Source organism: Etheostoma spectabile, chromosome 18 (assembly GCF_008692095.1).
Source record: "Etheostoma spectabile isolate EspeVRDwgs_2016 chromosome 18, UIUC_Espe_1.0, whole genome shotgun sequence".
Classification (NCBI taxonomy): domain Eukaryota; kingdom Metazoa; phylum Chordata; class Actinopteri; order Perciformes; family Percidae; genus Etheostoma; species Etheostoma spectabile.
The window spans coordinates 1559059-1572112 of NC_045750.1; the positions used below are offsets into that span (position 1 = coordinate 1559059).

The window sequence follows — 13054 nt, forward strand, 5'->3', positions numbered from 1 at the left end:
GCATGATAAAAAACAAAACAATTCCCCTTCTGCTTTTTTAACAAATAGCACCATGCTGACTTCTTTTCTTTCCCAGTCCCTTGATTCCTCCGTCAGCTGTCGTGGTTTTTCTGTTGCAGGACGATAAGAAGTTCTACCAGCTGGAGCTCGTCAACAGGGAGACCAACTTCAACAAAGTGTTCAACGCCAGTCCTAACGTAGGAGTCATCAACCCGCTGATCAAGGTAGGCCCCGATGTCCCGTAACACGCCACACACAGAGGCACTCGGACCAGCCGACGCGTTATTCTACCACACGGCAAAGACGACGCCCTCTCCATCTCACTGCATATCCATCGCTGCTGATTGATCAGAAGAACAACGCTACTGTTGCAGTGGGAACAACCATAAATCATGACCACAGGGATTTTTCAAATATCCCTGACCTGTAATCGCTGTAAACAAATGAGACCGCTTTGAGGAGATTGTCAGGGTGAGAGCAAACCTGCTGCCACGGCAACACCAAGAGAAGCTGTTTCACAGCAAAAGACAAGATCAGGATGCTCCAGCGAAAAACTTTTACAGCAAGTGGCAGATGGTAAAAAAGGGCAATGGGAAAATCAATACTAAAAGGTTTATTCTCTTCGGAGCAAACAAGATCACCAAGGACAGGGACAGGGGACAGGAAAGAACACGATTTGTTAAGAAACGGCTGGAGGGTGGACCCAGAAGCAGACGGGACACAGGGAATACGTTCAAGTGATTTAATACAGATAAACGTATACAGTGACTAGAGCAAGGGGCAAGGGGGTGTCATGTCGGGGGATCCAGTGGTGAGTGGTGGGTGCAGTGCGCCCTCCAGAGCATGCCCAGTGAATCAGTTTGTGGTGTCAACCACGTGGTACTGGTCCTCCAGAGTCCAACAAACAACCCCAACCAGGGGTGTAGTCTACGTCATCCCCAGTATACCCGCTAAGAAAGCTCCAGGTTTACTTAAAAAGGCCCAATGACACGCAACAACATACTTTACATGATATTTTTGACATATTTTGAATTGTCATCTGTGTTTTTCTTCTTCACATCAGCTAAATAAAGGTGTGTGTACATATATATATATATATATATATATATATATATATATATATATATATACAACATATACAATACATAGACTTGGCAAAGCCTGCAAACTAAGCCACGCCCACAATTCACAGACACAGAGAAGAGAAGGAGAAACATGTCGGATCCCAAATAGGGAAACCAACGGGGGGGGGGGCTGCCATGATAGCATCATGACACAATTAAAGGAAATGTGGCACACTGGTCTGGAAAGGAGGTTACGTCAGCCATAACAAGGTCTCTTTCTTTCTTTAAAGATGGGTTTTTACCTTTTTTTTTATAGAGCATCTAGAGAATGATAGAAAAAGGGGGGGGGGGGGGGAGACAGGAAGCAAATCGCCGCTGGTTGGATTCAAACTCGGTCTCATTTCTTTACAGCAATTAAACCGAAGTGTCACAGTTCAAACAGTGACTAAAATCCAATGCACTGCCAAAATACAACACTAGATGAATTATTAATGCGCGTTAAAGCGAAATGGAAATGAAGTGAATCTCTCTTGAAGTGAAATTTCCAAAATGGCGTGTTCATGCAGGATCCCATCGCTCATGATCAAAAGCTGTTTGAAAGACAAAAAAAAAAAAAAAAAATGTTTTCATGGCCTTTAAAATCTCCCCGTGCTCCGGGAACGATCTCATTCCTCACAGTATGTCTGAGCTGAATGGTCCCACTGCATGCTGGGTATATAACTGTTGACGCCATCTTTCTCGCGTTCTATAACTTCCCGTATTTTTGTGTTCTTGTTACATGTATTTTACCCCCACATGCTGTCTTTGTACATGTGTTGTGTGTTCACTGTCTCCCCCCCAGCTGTTCTTCCTGACGTCTTTAATCTCCAGCTCTCCTTTGCTTTCAAAGCCATTTGTCAGTGCGAGATGTTTTCTGCTTTTTGACACATCTCTCCTCATCTGAACTCCCATTCTGCTCAGAGCGCCTGCTGCTTTCAGACAGACTGAGTGATGCCGGTCTTCAGATTGATCCTTTACTTTGATCCGCTTTTAAAATGGAGGATCGAGTTAGCGCGCTGCTCTTTCCTGTCTCTCACTGGATGGACTGCCAGGGCTCTCCCTGTGCTCCATCTTCCCCTTTTTTTTTAACCTCCATTTCTTCCTATCTTTTTATTATAATTATTTTCTTTCAAACTTCCCTTTTGCTCCTTTTTTGACCCCCGTGCCCCTCCCTTTTCTTTTCTTTTTCTGTGTAGCAAAAGAAAAAGAATGAGAAAACAGCAGCCAGCCGATTCAGCAGCTCTCCTAATGTCAGGGCTCTGGAGGCAGCAGGTATGGGCGTGGGCGTGGCAGGTTCAGGAAGTGGGCAGCCCCCCCAGCCCCCACCCCCGCCCCCGGCCCAGCCCAGCCGCCTAGAGCCCATCCCCAACTCCCCCCTCCACCACCTTGAACTCAACTCCAACAAACCTCTTCCCCCGCCGACCCCTCCCACCGAACCCAAGAAATATATGAGGTGAGACCTTTTCAGCCCCGACGGGCAGCAGCTGGTCAATCCACGCATCAATCATCCAATCACAGACCTCGGTTTAGTTGAGAAAAAAGAGAGTTAAAAAGCACTTTTAATGAGCTGACTCATAGGCCTTAGAGTCAAACCTTGAATGTACACACTGTATTATTTCAGGCCTTGTGTTATCTCACAAAAGCCTCGACGTTGAAAGACAAGCGCCGGAACGCTCTGTCGTTTCTGGCTTTGATAAAAAAAGAAACCGTGGGACAATAAGTGGTGTTTTACATTTTCATCCCTTCCTGCCAAGTCTGGCTTTCTCATAAACCATAAGGAGCATGAAGTCATTGTCATCTCGAGCTGCAGAGTCTTCAATAGGAGCTTTCATACGCTCTGCCGTGTTGTAATTGGCCATTCGCTCCCTGAGCTACTGTCGCTACGCCTGTCAAGCTGTTTATGCTCTTTCACAATGCAAATAACAACGTGTCATTGGGTCCTTAAGTACTTATATCGTAAAGAGACTTTAATTAGACAACAAACCTCATCTAAGTGGACTTTTAGGAGTATTTGGCTGTGTCTCAATCCGCCTACTTGCACACTCCAAACGCTTAGTTTTAAGTATAAAGTGTAAATAACGCAAAAGGTCAGTGCACTGAAAGGACCCGGATGACCCCTGGCAGTCTGTTTGACTAACAGTCAAAAGGTTCAGAGTGGAACGATGGACCCTACTCGCACTAAACGGGCGCCATCTTGACTACAAAGTAGAAAGGGGAGGGACCAGGGACGTCGACTGGCAGCTGATTGGACAAACACGTCACGTGGTGTCTGGCTTTTCCCGGATTTCACAACCAGGCTCAATGGCGGCCGGATGGCGGCTCGCTCGGTATGCAATCTCGAATTTTACGAAAATAGTTCACCGAAACGTGTTTCTGAAAACATTTTAAGTGAGAAATAGGCCATAGAGTTGCTGAATCTGTCGACAAAGGTCAGTTTAAAAGATTTTCATCAGATTCAGTCGACCGCTCGTCATTTCCAGGAAGTATTTTAACGTGAGTGTTCCTGTTAGGACAACACTAACCATCAAAAGTGGGCGCTACGGCAGGAAGTGGTCAGTGCACGTTAGCGGCGTACTGATGGAAGTATGCGGAATGAGACACAGTCGTTCAGTTGTTACTGGATACTAAATAGTGAGCCAAACAACTCAGAAATTAGAATTTAGACATGATGCAGTACACCAACGCCTTTAAGATGAGGACGAACCAGTGTGTACCTCCAGCTCAGGTAGCGGCTTTAGCTTTAGCTTCCCCTCATCACCTACAGACCAGGACAGAGACGCTAACGTTAGCCGGACAGCAGCAGGGGAATACTACACAGGGGAATACTACACAGGGGAATACTACACAGGCGAATACTACACAGTGAATCTTCTAGTCAGGAACAGGGTTTTTATGTAAATTGTAACTCCACAAAATACAGTAATGGCGTTTTTCCATTAGTGGTACCTGCTCGACTCGACCGCGGTGCCCCGTCCTCCTTTCTCCATTGCAGATTAGCACCGCCTCAGCCGTTGCTGGTCGTCATAGCAACAAACTGCCGTGAAATGCGACACACACACACACACATACACACAACGTCAACAGTGTTTTTGATTCTCGGCGTGTTGCCACTCCCAGAAGGAAAATTAGTTTCTAATGAACCTGGAGGCAGCAACAACAAAAAAAACGCCGGGTAAAATATTTACTGGTTTCGCTGGCAATGATGACGCAGTGATTAGTGACGATTCTCTCCGACCAATCAGCAGTCTGCAGGTTTTCACGTCACCTTTTGGTTTCTCCTCAGCTCACCTGGAGCCTCAACTGAGGTAGTACAACAAAAAGTACCTGTCAGCAGGTACCAGGGACTTATATTCGTAATGAAAAACCCAAAAAAGGCGAGTAGAGTCGAGGCGAGCAGATACCATGCAGTGGAAAAACGCCGTAAAACCTCCGGCCTTGGAAGTAGCGCAGCATTACTACAGTAGGTAGTGAGCTAGTTAGCCGGACATGCTAACTGTAGCATCTTACAGTAGAGCAGATAAACTATTTAATGTGTTCTTTGCACTTTTGCTCTTTGGTTAAGAAAAAGAAACCGGTTTCCAAAGTAATTATATATGGAGTAATACTCCACTTCCTGTTCACGTTTTCTAAGCTCTGATTGGACGATGGTGGACCAGACTGCATTTTCTTCACACTGAGAGACATCAGCAGCACCACAGGTCTTTTAATAAAAGGGATGAATATTCATAAATGATGGTTACACTCAGGAAATAAACACAAAAGTCCCAGCTGAAGCTTCAGAGAATGGCCTTGGAATGCAAAAGGGGCATGTTTTCATTTCTTTATGACATTTTTTGTCCTTTCCAAGTGTCCTTCAGTGTGAACATGCTGTGTGCATGCGCCAGGTTTCCCTTATTTGTGTTCAGGAAGTTATGAAACTTGCTGTTACTGTATGTTGTGGCTTTTTTGTTGTGCATTTTGTCATTTAGTGTTTCTTCATCCTCTCATCTCCATCTGAATTTCAGCATGTTGGCACACGCTGCACTTTCTCTCCTCAACTCGAAAATGGGATTTTGTAAAAGAAAAAGTAAATAAAAGTATTTTCTAATGTGAGTTTTAAAACCAGTAGATGTTGTCTTTTTCTATCAGGGACTGTCCCCTCTGTGTGTGGTGGTGTTTTATTTTGAAAAACAGCTTTACTTCTCAACTCTTACGGTCCTGGTTTTATTGACGATGGCTGTGATTGGTCGCTGTGGTGGGAACTGATATGATGATGAATTATGTAACATGCTTCTCACATGAATACATGCTGTTTGTGTATCGCATGTTGTGGAGTTTTTAGGTGCTGGTATGTAGGTTTACAGCATGTGTGTATGTGTGTGTGTGTGTGTGTGTGTGTGTGTGTGTGTGTGTGAGAGCATGTTTTTAGTTATTTTGAATCTATCTTGTTGCATGTTCTACCTGCTGTTTGTGTAAAGAATGAAATGTGGGGACTGCTTTGCAAAAGCTTTGGGACAAACCTGTTGTTATGGGAAGGCAGGAGCACCACCTGCAACACACACACACACACACACACACACACACACACACACACACACACACACACACACACACACACACACACACAAAACAAGAAAAGCCAAGCATTGACAGTATGAGGTCAGATATTATGGATTTGCTTTGAAATGTTTTCAGGCTCCATTAAACGATCTGTCTCTCCTCGCCTGCACACGTTTTGTTCTTGACAAACATTTGTAGTTAGACGGATCCCTCTGATCCCCCCCCCCGAGCCCCCCCGAGCCCCGACACTGAGCTGCAATTTGTAGATCTGACCCCTTTAAATCATTGGGTCCTTTAAGAGGACTTTTATTAGACAACAAAGCTCATCTAAGTGGACTTTTAACCTGAATCCTAGCAGGAATATTCAGTTGTTTCTGAATGCTAAAGCCAAACAAAAGAGAAATTAGAATTTCTTTCCCGTCCTGAAAGAACACCAACTACGTCCCGGGATTTCGGCATTAATCCTCCTCCTACCTCTGCTTACTGTATTTTTGTGTAAGATAGGAAACACGCTACCTTAATGAGCATAGGTCCAGCTGGCTGTTTTGTCATTTCTGCCTGGGACAAACATCTAAACACATGTTATTAAACTGACTTTTCCTGACACTCAGTCTATCAGGACTAATGAGAACATGAGTTTGGCCAGAGAGGAAATGTAGGCTGTTTAAAAATAGGCTAATTTGAATCAGAATTCATGCATTGTGTATATACCTTACATTGTGGTCAGTGTAATTTATACAAACCTACAGACTATAGGTAATACATACATAAAACTTTCTATTTTTTACTGAAATAACAGCAAGAAACACTAGCTTTAAATGCCTGTAGGTATGTATTTAGAGAATTAAACCAAAAACAGCATACCTGTTAAGTTGCAGCTTTAAAAGAACGCCCTGAGCTTTTTTCCTCTCAGTCACCTGTGCTACTACGGTCTGTATCCGCCATGTTCCACGTCCGGGATTGCTCCGGCGACGCCGTTTTTAGGTGCTGGTATGTAGAAAAAAACAACTTTGACAAAAATTATATCATTTCATATAAATGAGGTTTTCTTGACCATGAATTTGAAAAAGAAAAGAGTGTAAAACTAGTGGTGAGATATTGGAGTTAGTGGTGTGTACAGTCTACTGATGGTACAAAAATGAAGAAAATGTTGAAAAAAGCATCAAAAAGGGATTGAAAAAGTATCTCAAAAGTGTCAAAAAAGTGTTGAAAAAGCGTCAAAAAAGTGTTGAAAAAGCGTCATTTTCAGTTTTGACCTGGGATGACAACACAAGGGTTCAAAACTTTCCGTGTTGTGTTGCTAGCTCGATGTTTGTCGTTGTTGTTTCCCGTAGCGAAGGGATTTTGTGAGACACAGGGAGAAGAAGCAGATTCCGGGACAATGTACACATTAAAATCGTCAGAGTAAGTTTTACTCAAATTGAATAAAATTTTGAATCTAAAAAATATAACATTTGGTCCCGGTCTAAATAGAGTGAAATTTACTCTTCTTGTAAAGTTACATTTTCAGAGTTATTTCTGTTCTATGCAGTGTTTATATTTAACTCAACACGATGACAATTTACTCTATGTAGAATAAAATGAAAACAACTCCTTCCGTTAATCCAGACGAGGCTCTGCGTGTCACTGCTTTATTTAAGATTTGATTGGCTGTATCAAAATAAGGTCTCCATTTACGTGCATGGAGACGTCAACGTTAGTCTGTTGCATTAATGCAAAACTTGTGGCTTCCATCACAAAATCAAAAAGTAGAAAATTCTCCCTTTTTTCTCTCAAAAGAAGTTGAAGTAATAATAATAGTGATATCATAAATCAGTCTACACAGCTCCATGAAGAAGAAGGAAATCTCTCTCCATTCTGGATTTGATTCCTTTTAACCTGCAGTAGGACTTCATCACGATTGTTGTTTTTCCTGCCGATCGCTCGAGTAATCCGCTTATTTCTTGCTTTATGCTTTAGAGTTGCAACGGTTAATCGATTAAATCGATTGGTTGTCACCTTTGAAATTAATCGGCAACTATTTTGATAATTTATTAGTCAGTTTGTCTTTTTTTTTTTAAGATAAAAGTAGAAAAATCTTCGATTGCAGGTTCTTAAATGGGAATATGTTCTAGTTTTCTTCTGTAAAACTTATGTGCAGAACAGGACTTTAAGGCTAAATTGTTTTTGCAGATAATATGGCGATAATATACCGGTTTTTGGAGAGGATAAGTCAAATCTGCAGTGGACCATTAGAACCATAACCGGACTTATTCATCCAGTAATCGTGCTGGGACTGTTGGGCCAGGCAAACGCTGGTAATGATGAAGCTTTGGATTGCTTTGCTTCTCCATGACGACGCGGACCGATTTCTACCTGCCACTCCCACTCACAAGCTGAAGAGAAGTCACTTCATTACTTTGTCTCCTCGGATTCTTTTCTCCATCTCGCTCATCCTCTCTTCTTCTGCCGATCTCTTTTCCAGTCCTCTCACATGTCCTTCCCTTCATCCCTCACTTCAACATCAACGTTTTCATTTCCCTTCCCTTCCCTCGTCTCATTGCCCGTCATCGCAATCTTCGGTCTCTGTACATGAGCTACCTAAAATGATATCCCAAAAACAATCCAAAAACTACCCCCAGCCCAAAGTGACACCTTCACAGTATTTGTCTCGTCCGACCATCAAGCTACACCTTTTTTTATTTTTTTTTTTTGTTTTAATTGAAAAAACAAAAGGGGACAATACATATTAATGAACATTTTCACAAATGTAAATATGCCAGATTGTAGCCTTAGGCTAAATTCCATCTGCAGACCCCCTGGCAGGTTGATGGTACACAAAAAATAATAAATGCATACAAATACACTATACACTACACACTACACATTATACACTATACACAGGCTATATACAGAGAAACAAGGACAGGAACAGTGATCACATCATGTCAGAACAGACAGTCACAAGAAGAATGGAGAACAAAGGACATATAGAGACAAAAAAAACAAAAACATCGACTATATTACACAAACCACAATTTTGCACATGCCCTGTCTAACCTGATATTGCACTGACCATATACACCACCCTATATTGCACTGACCCCTATAACACCACCCTATATTGCACTGACCCACATTTTTAATAATGCAGTAACTCTGTTTTACGTCTGACATATGAAAATTCACTAAACATGATCACAAGTTTGTGTGTCCCTCAGCCCCACGTTTAAACGACCTCAACGTCAATGACAGGAAATTGGCTAAGTGATTGTTAAAAACAGTTTAGTTTGACCATTAAGACACTAATACATTAATACAGTATAAGTGCATAGGACAGTAGAATGGAGTTGGGACGCACATAGATTGTGTGTATATATACACCACACACACACACACACACACACACACACACACACACACCCACACACACACACACACACACACACACACACACACACATATGGAAGTCATGTGCACATGTGTTTCTCTGCTTTCCTCTGCTGTGGCCATAGATGGTTATATATATTATATATAATATACTATGTATATATATATATATATATATATATATACAGTCTAGGTGTGTGGCTCATGGATCCTGCGATGGCTTTGCTGCCCCCATGTGGACAGAACAGTGGATTACCCCTTGCTGAACCCTCAAACCTCCAGACCAGGACCGTCTTTTGTACTCTGAGACATTCTCAGTGGTGAAGTAACTAAGTACATTTACTCAAGTACTGTAGATGAGTACAATCGATTGATGTACTTTTACTTTACTTTAGTTTTACAGTGTCAAGGCCACAGATTTGTATTTTGTGGCAACAAATTAGTATTTTGTGACCTCAAAATAGTATTTCAAGGTCACAAATGAATATATTCTGTTTCCTAGCACCTCATCCCTCTCTCTTCCTCTCCTCACTGATTCCCTCGTGTTTGGCCGCCTCCTGGTGATTGGTCGAGCAGTTTTAGGTTAGGTTTAGGCACATATTAGTATTTAATGGCCACATATTAGTATTTCATGGCCACATATTAGTATTTCATGGCCACAAATTAGTATTTAATGGCCACATATTAGTATTTCATGGTCACATATTAGTATTTCATGGCCACATATTAGTATTTCATGGCCACATATTAGTATTTCATGGTCACATATTAGTATTTCATGGCCACATATTAGTATTTTGTGCCATGAAATACTCATTTTTGGCCACAAACTATTTTATTTTCCGGGTGTCATGTCTGGGGCCCCGTAGAGGAGCCGTTAACCCGACAGTCCTCAGAAATCCACCCTATTTAAGATTTGAGGTTCCTGCTCCAGCGGAGCGGTCCCGGAAGTGGACCGCGATGATAAGACGAGACCGAGACCAACCAACCAATGTCTTCTTCCTTGACTTGTCTTTTTCTGTCTTTATGTCTTGTTTTTGTTGTGGTGATTTCTTTTTATTTCTTTTCTTTGGACTTCGTCGCGCTCCCCGTCCTGAAGCCCTCCTGAGACCAAGGAGTCCCCCCTCGGCTCCCCCGACGCGCAGCGCCAGGAGTGGTTCGCCCAGTACTTCTCCTTCTGATGGACCACGGACCCGCACACACCAGGACTCAGCATGTCAACCAAACCTAAAGAAAAAAAACAAAGAAGAAGAAAAAAACCAAGAGGAAAAAAAAAGAGAAAAAATGTTAAAAACTATTTGTTCTTTATTGTCATTGAGAGGTTTGAGGATCAGTTCCCCCCCCCCAGGTTCAGTCCGCCGGCTGCAGATCTCGAGGGATCGTCCCCGTCCCGGCTGCTGGATGTCTTCTCCACCAAGGCGGTTCTGGTGCTGGTTCGGAGTCAGGGCCAAATATCGAACCGGTTCTTTGCTTTTCCACACAAATAAAACCTGGTTCTGGGCCAAGAACACAGGGTCCAACTCAGCACCAACCAGCGTTGGTCTAGAGACAAGAACCGGGTACGTGGTCTGGGGGAGGAAACCACCGGTCTGCTGGCTCTCAGGCTGGGGAAGATCCAGCTGGTTCTTAGATAACTGGCGAGTAGAACCAGCACCAGAACCAGCACCTGGTTAGCCCCGGTGGAATAGACACTGAGGCGGAGGGGGAATTGAACCTGGACCCTGACGTCAGACGTCCTCACTCTGGTCTCAGTTGGTTGTTTGATAATCTCTGATTGTTTCACTGTGAGCGAGTTTCTCTTAGTACAGTGACAATAATCATCTTGATGTTTGATTTATTTAATTACTTTCTAACTTATGTTGCAGTTTCTTGGGACTAGGAACAAAAAAAAAAAAAGAGTGGTTCATTATCATGCTGCTAATCGCCATCGTTGGACTAAAGAAATATAAATATATAAAGAAATATACGGTAGGTTATTGTGCTCTCTCTCTCTCTCTCTCTCTCTCTCTCTCTCTCTCTCTCTCTCTCTCTCTCTCTGTACATGGACCCACTGCATACGGCATCTTAGACTAGGAGTGCTGATCTAAGACCAGTTTACCTCCTCCTCCTCCGTGGACCTGATCCCGGATCGGGTCCAGGTCCCTGACACTAAGACGGGCTCTGGTTTTAGGACGGCTCCATCATGGCCAGTTTGTTACAGCTGCGTAGACGTTTCAGCAGATTTTGGTAGAATATTAAAACCTGTTTGTATGGCTGTCTGTCTCTAACACAGATACAATGATGTCTCACCAATTTTAAAAACAAAAATAGCATATTTTATATTTATATTATAATGTGTATGCTTAATAAATAATTATTGTGACATTTACTTGCGTTTGTGTGTCATTTATTTAAGAGAATCGGTGGTTTACTTTTCATTTAATGTCAGATTATGGAAGTTCATTAATGACAAATATACATACACTACTGTACATTACAGTTTATAAATTTTACTATTAATATACACCTGTCTACTGCAGTATTATATTTTATATTACATTTTATTCCAATATGATAACTGCTGCCTGTACTATTTTGTCTTTGATTATAATAAGATTTAACTGATGTTTCTTTTCTTTTATACATATTTGTTTGCGTATTTTTTGAGGGAGACTAAGAAATAAATTATTTAAATTAAGAACTTAAATGCCATCGACTGCTGCACATGTGACACATGAATGAACTTGAATATTGAGCAAAAACAAATTGAGTTTTAATGACTAATTTGATGCAGAACATCTTTATTAAGCTTTTTCCTATTTTCTCAGAAGTTGAGAACGTAAGCGAGAGCTGACCAACAGACTCCATCACACAGGTGAAGTATTTTAGACGAATAAATCATAAAAGATGATAAAACAAAGAAGAGACTGACATTAGAAATTTTTATTTCTGGCCCAAAACTCCAAAGGAGTTCTACTTCGCTTCAGCGGAGGAGACAGACGTACAAATCAGATTTAAAGACGTCGAGTAAAGGAATCCTGTTCATTTTCGTCTTTTCATTATTTTTTTACTTTTTTTGCACACGTGACTCTGTCCCTTAGTGTTCTCAAATCTTAATTTGCAGATTAATAAAAGCTTGGATTTCTCTTTTGCTCGCTCAATAGTTTTGTCGTTAATAACCTTCCATACCTCTATATAATATCTGTATATTTAAAATAGCTCTAACAATTGTCACCAGAATATAAAACTACAACTCAGAGAGCAAAAAAAAACCCAACATTTTCCATATGATTTTATTTCCAGGTTGATTGCAGTGAAAGGGTTTCTCCTTTCATGGGTCATTTTACTACAGGTTTGACACAAAATAACCTAGTTATTTTTTATGTTAAGGCTTAATATGCTAGTGTACTATCATACCACGGTTTGAAATACAGTGTCATACACCCAGATTCAACGGTTTCATTCAAGACAGCTCAAAATATATCGTATACGAGCCAAGATGGCGAAGGAGCGTTATGAATAAAGTGCAAATGGAATCGTTTTCATGATTGCATATTGTTGTTTTATTGGATCTTTTATTACGCATCAGTGTTGTTGAATGAGAAATAGCCAACGGTTGAAGATGGTGACACGGCCAACAGGTGTCTAGTTTTACCAAAAAGTCAGAATAGAAACATAGAAGAAGAAGATGATGAAGGAGAGCCAGACGAAGAGGAGGAGGAGGAGAGAAGAAGAAAAAGGTACCGTGACAACTTTCCCCAGCTGTTGGAAGACATTTTAAAATGTCTTCACGTCCTCGTTGTGTTTACCTTTTTATTGCAATTGTTCTACTAACTTATTCCCTGATACATAATGTTCTTATTCTTATTCAATCAGTCAGTTTATAGGTTATTATGTTCATATTTTATGGTCATAATTAATATTTTATCATGATCTACTGCACCATTCAATCCATGCACCAGATTATCATTACACACAGTCTACCATAGTATCTCACGTCATGGTCATTGTATTTCTGGGAGTGATTTGAAATATATATATATATATATATATATATATATATA

At 41.4% G+C, this 13054-nt stretch overlaps 1 protein-coding gene across 6 annotated transcripts in view; it reads left to right on the plus strand.

Annotated features, from left to right (window-relative positions):
* Positions 1–10270, plus strand: part of fam184ab (family with sequence similarity 184 member Ab) — a 187258-nt gene extending 176988 nt beyond the window's left edge. For 4 of the 6 annotated variants that reach the window (XM_032543041.1, XM_032543042.1, XM_032543043.1 and 1 more), the window contains exons 20-22: positions 120–224; positions 2300–2556; positions 10111–10270. In XM_032543041.1, the coding sequence (XP_032398932.1) occupies positions 120–224; positions 2300–2556; positions 10111–10192 (444 nt within the window). In that variant the 3' untranslated portion in view covers positions 10193–10270. The remainder of the gene's footprint in view (positions 1–119; positions 225–2299; positions 2557–10110) is intronic. The other 2 variants (XM_032543045.1, XM_032543046.1) reach the window with 1 other exon arrangement.
* Positions 10271–13054: the final 2784 nt, after the last annotated feature.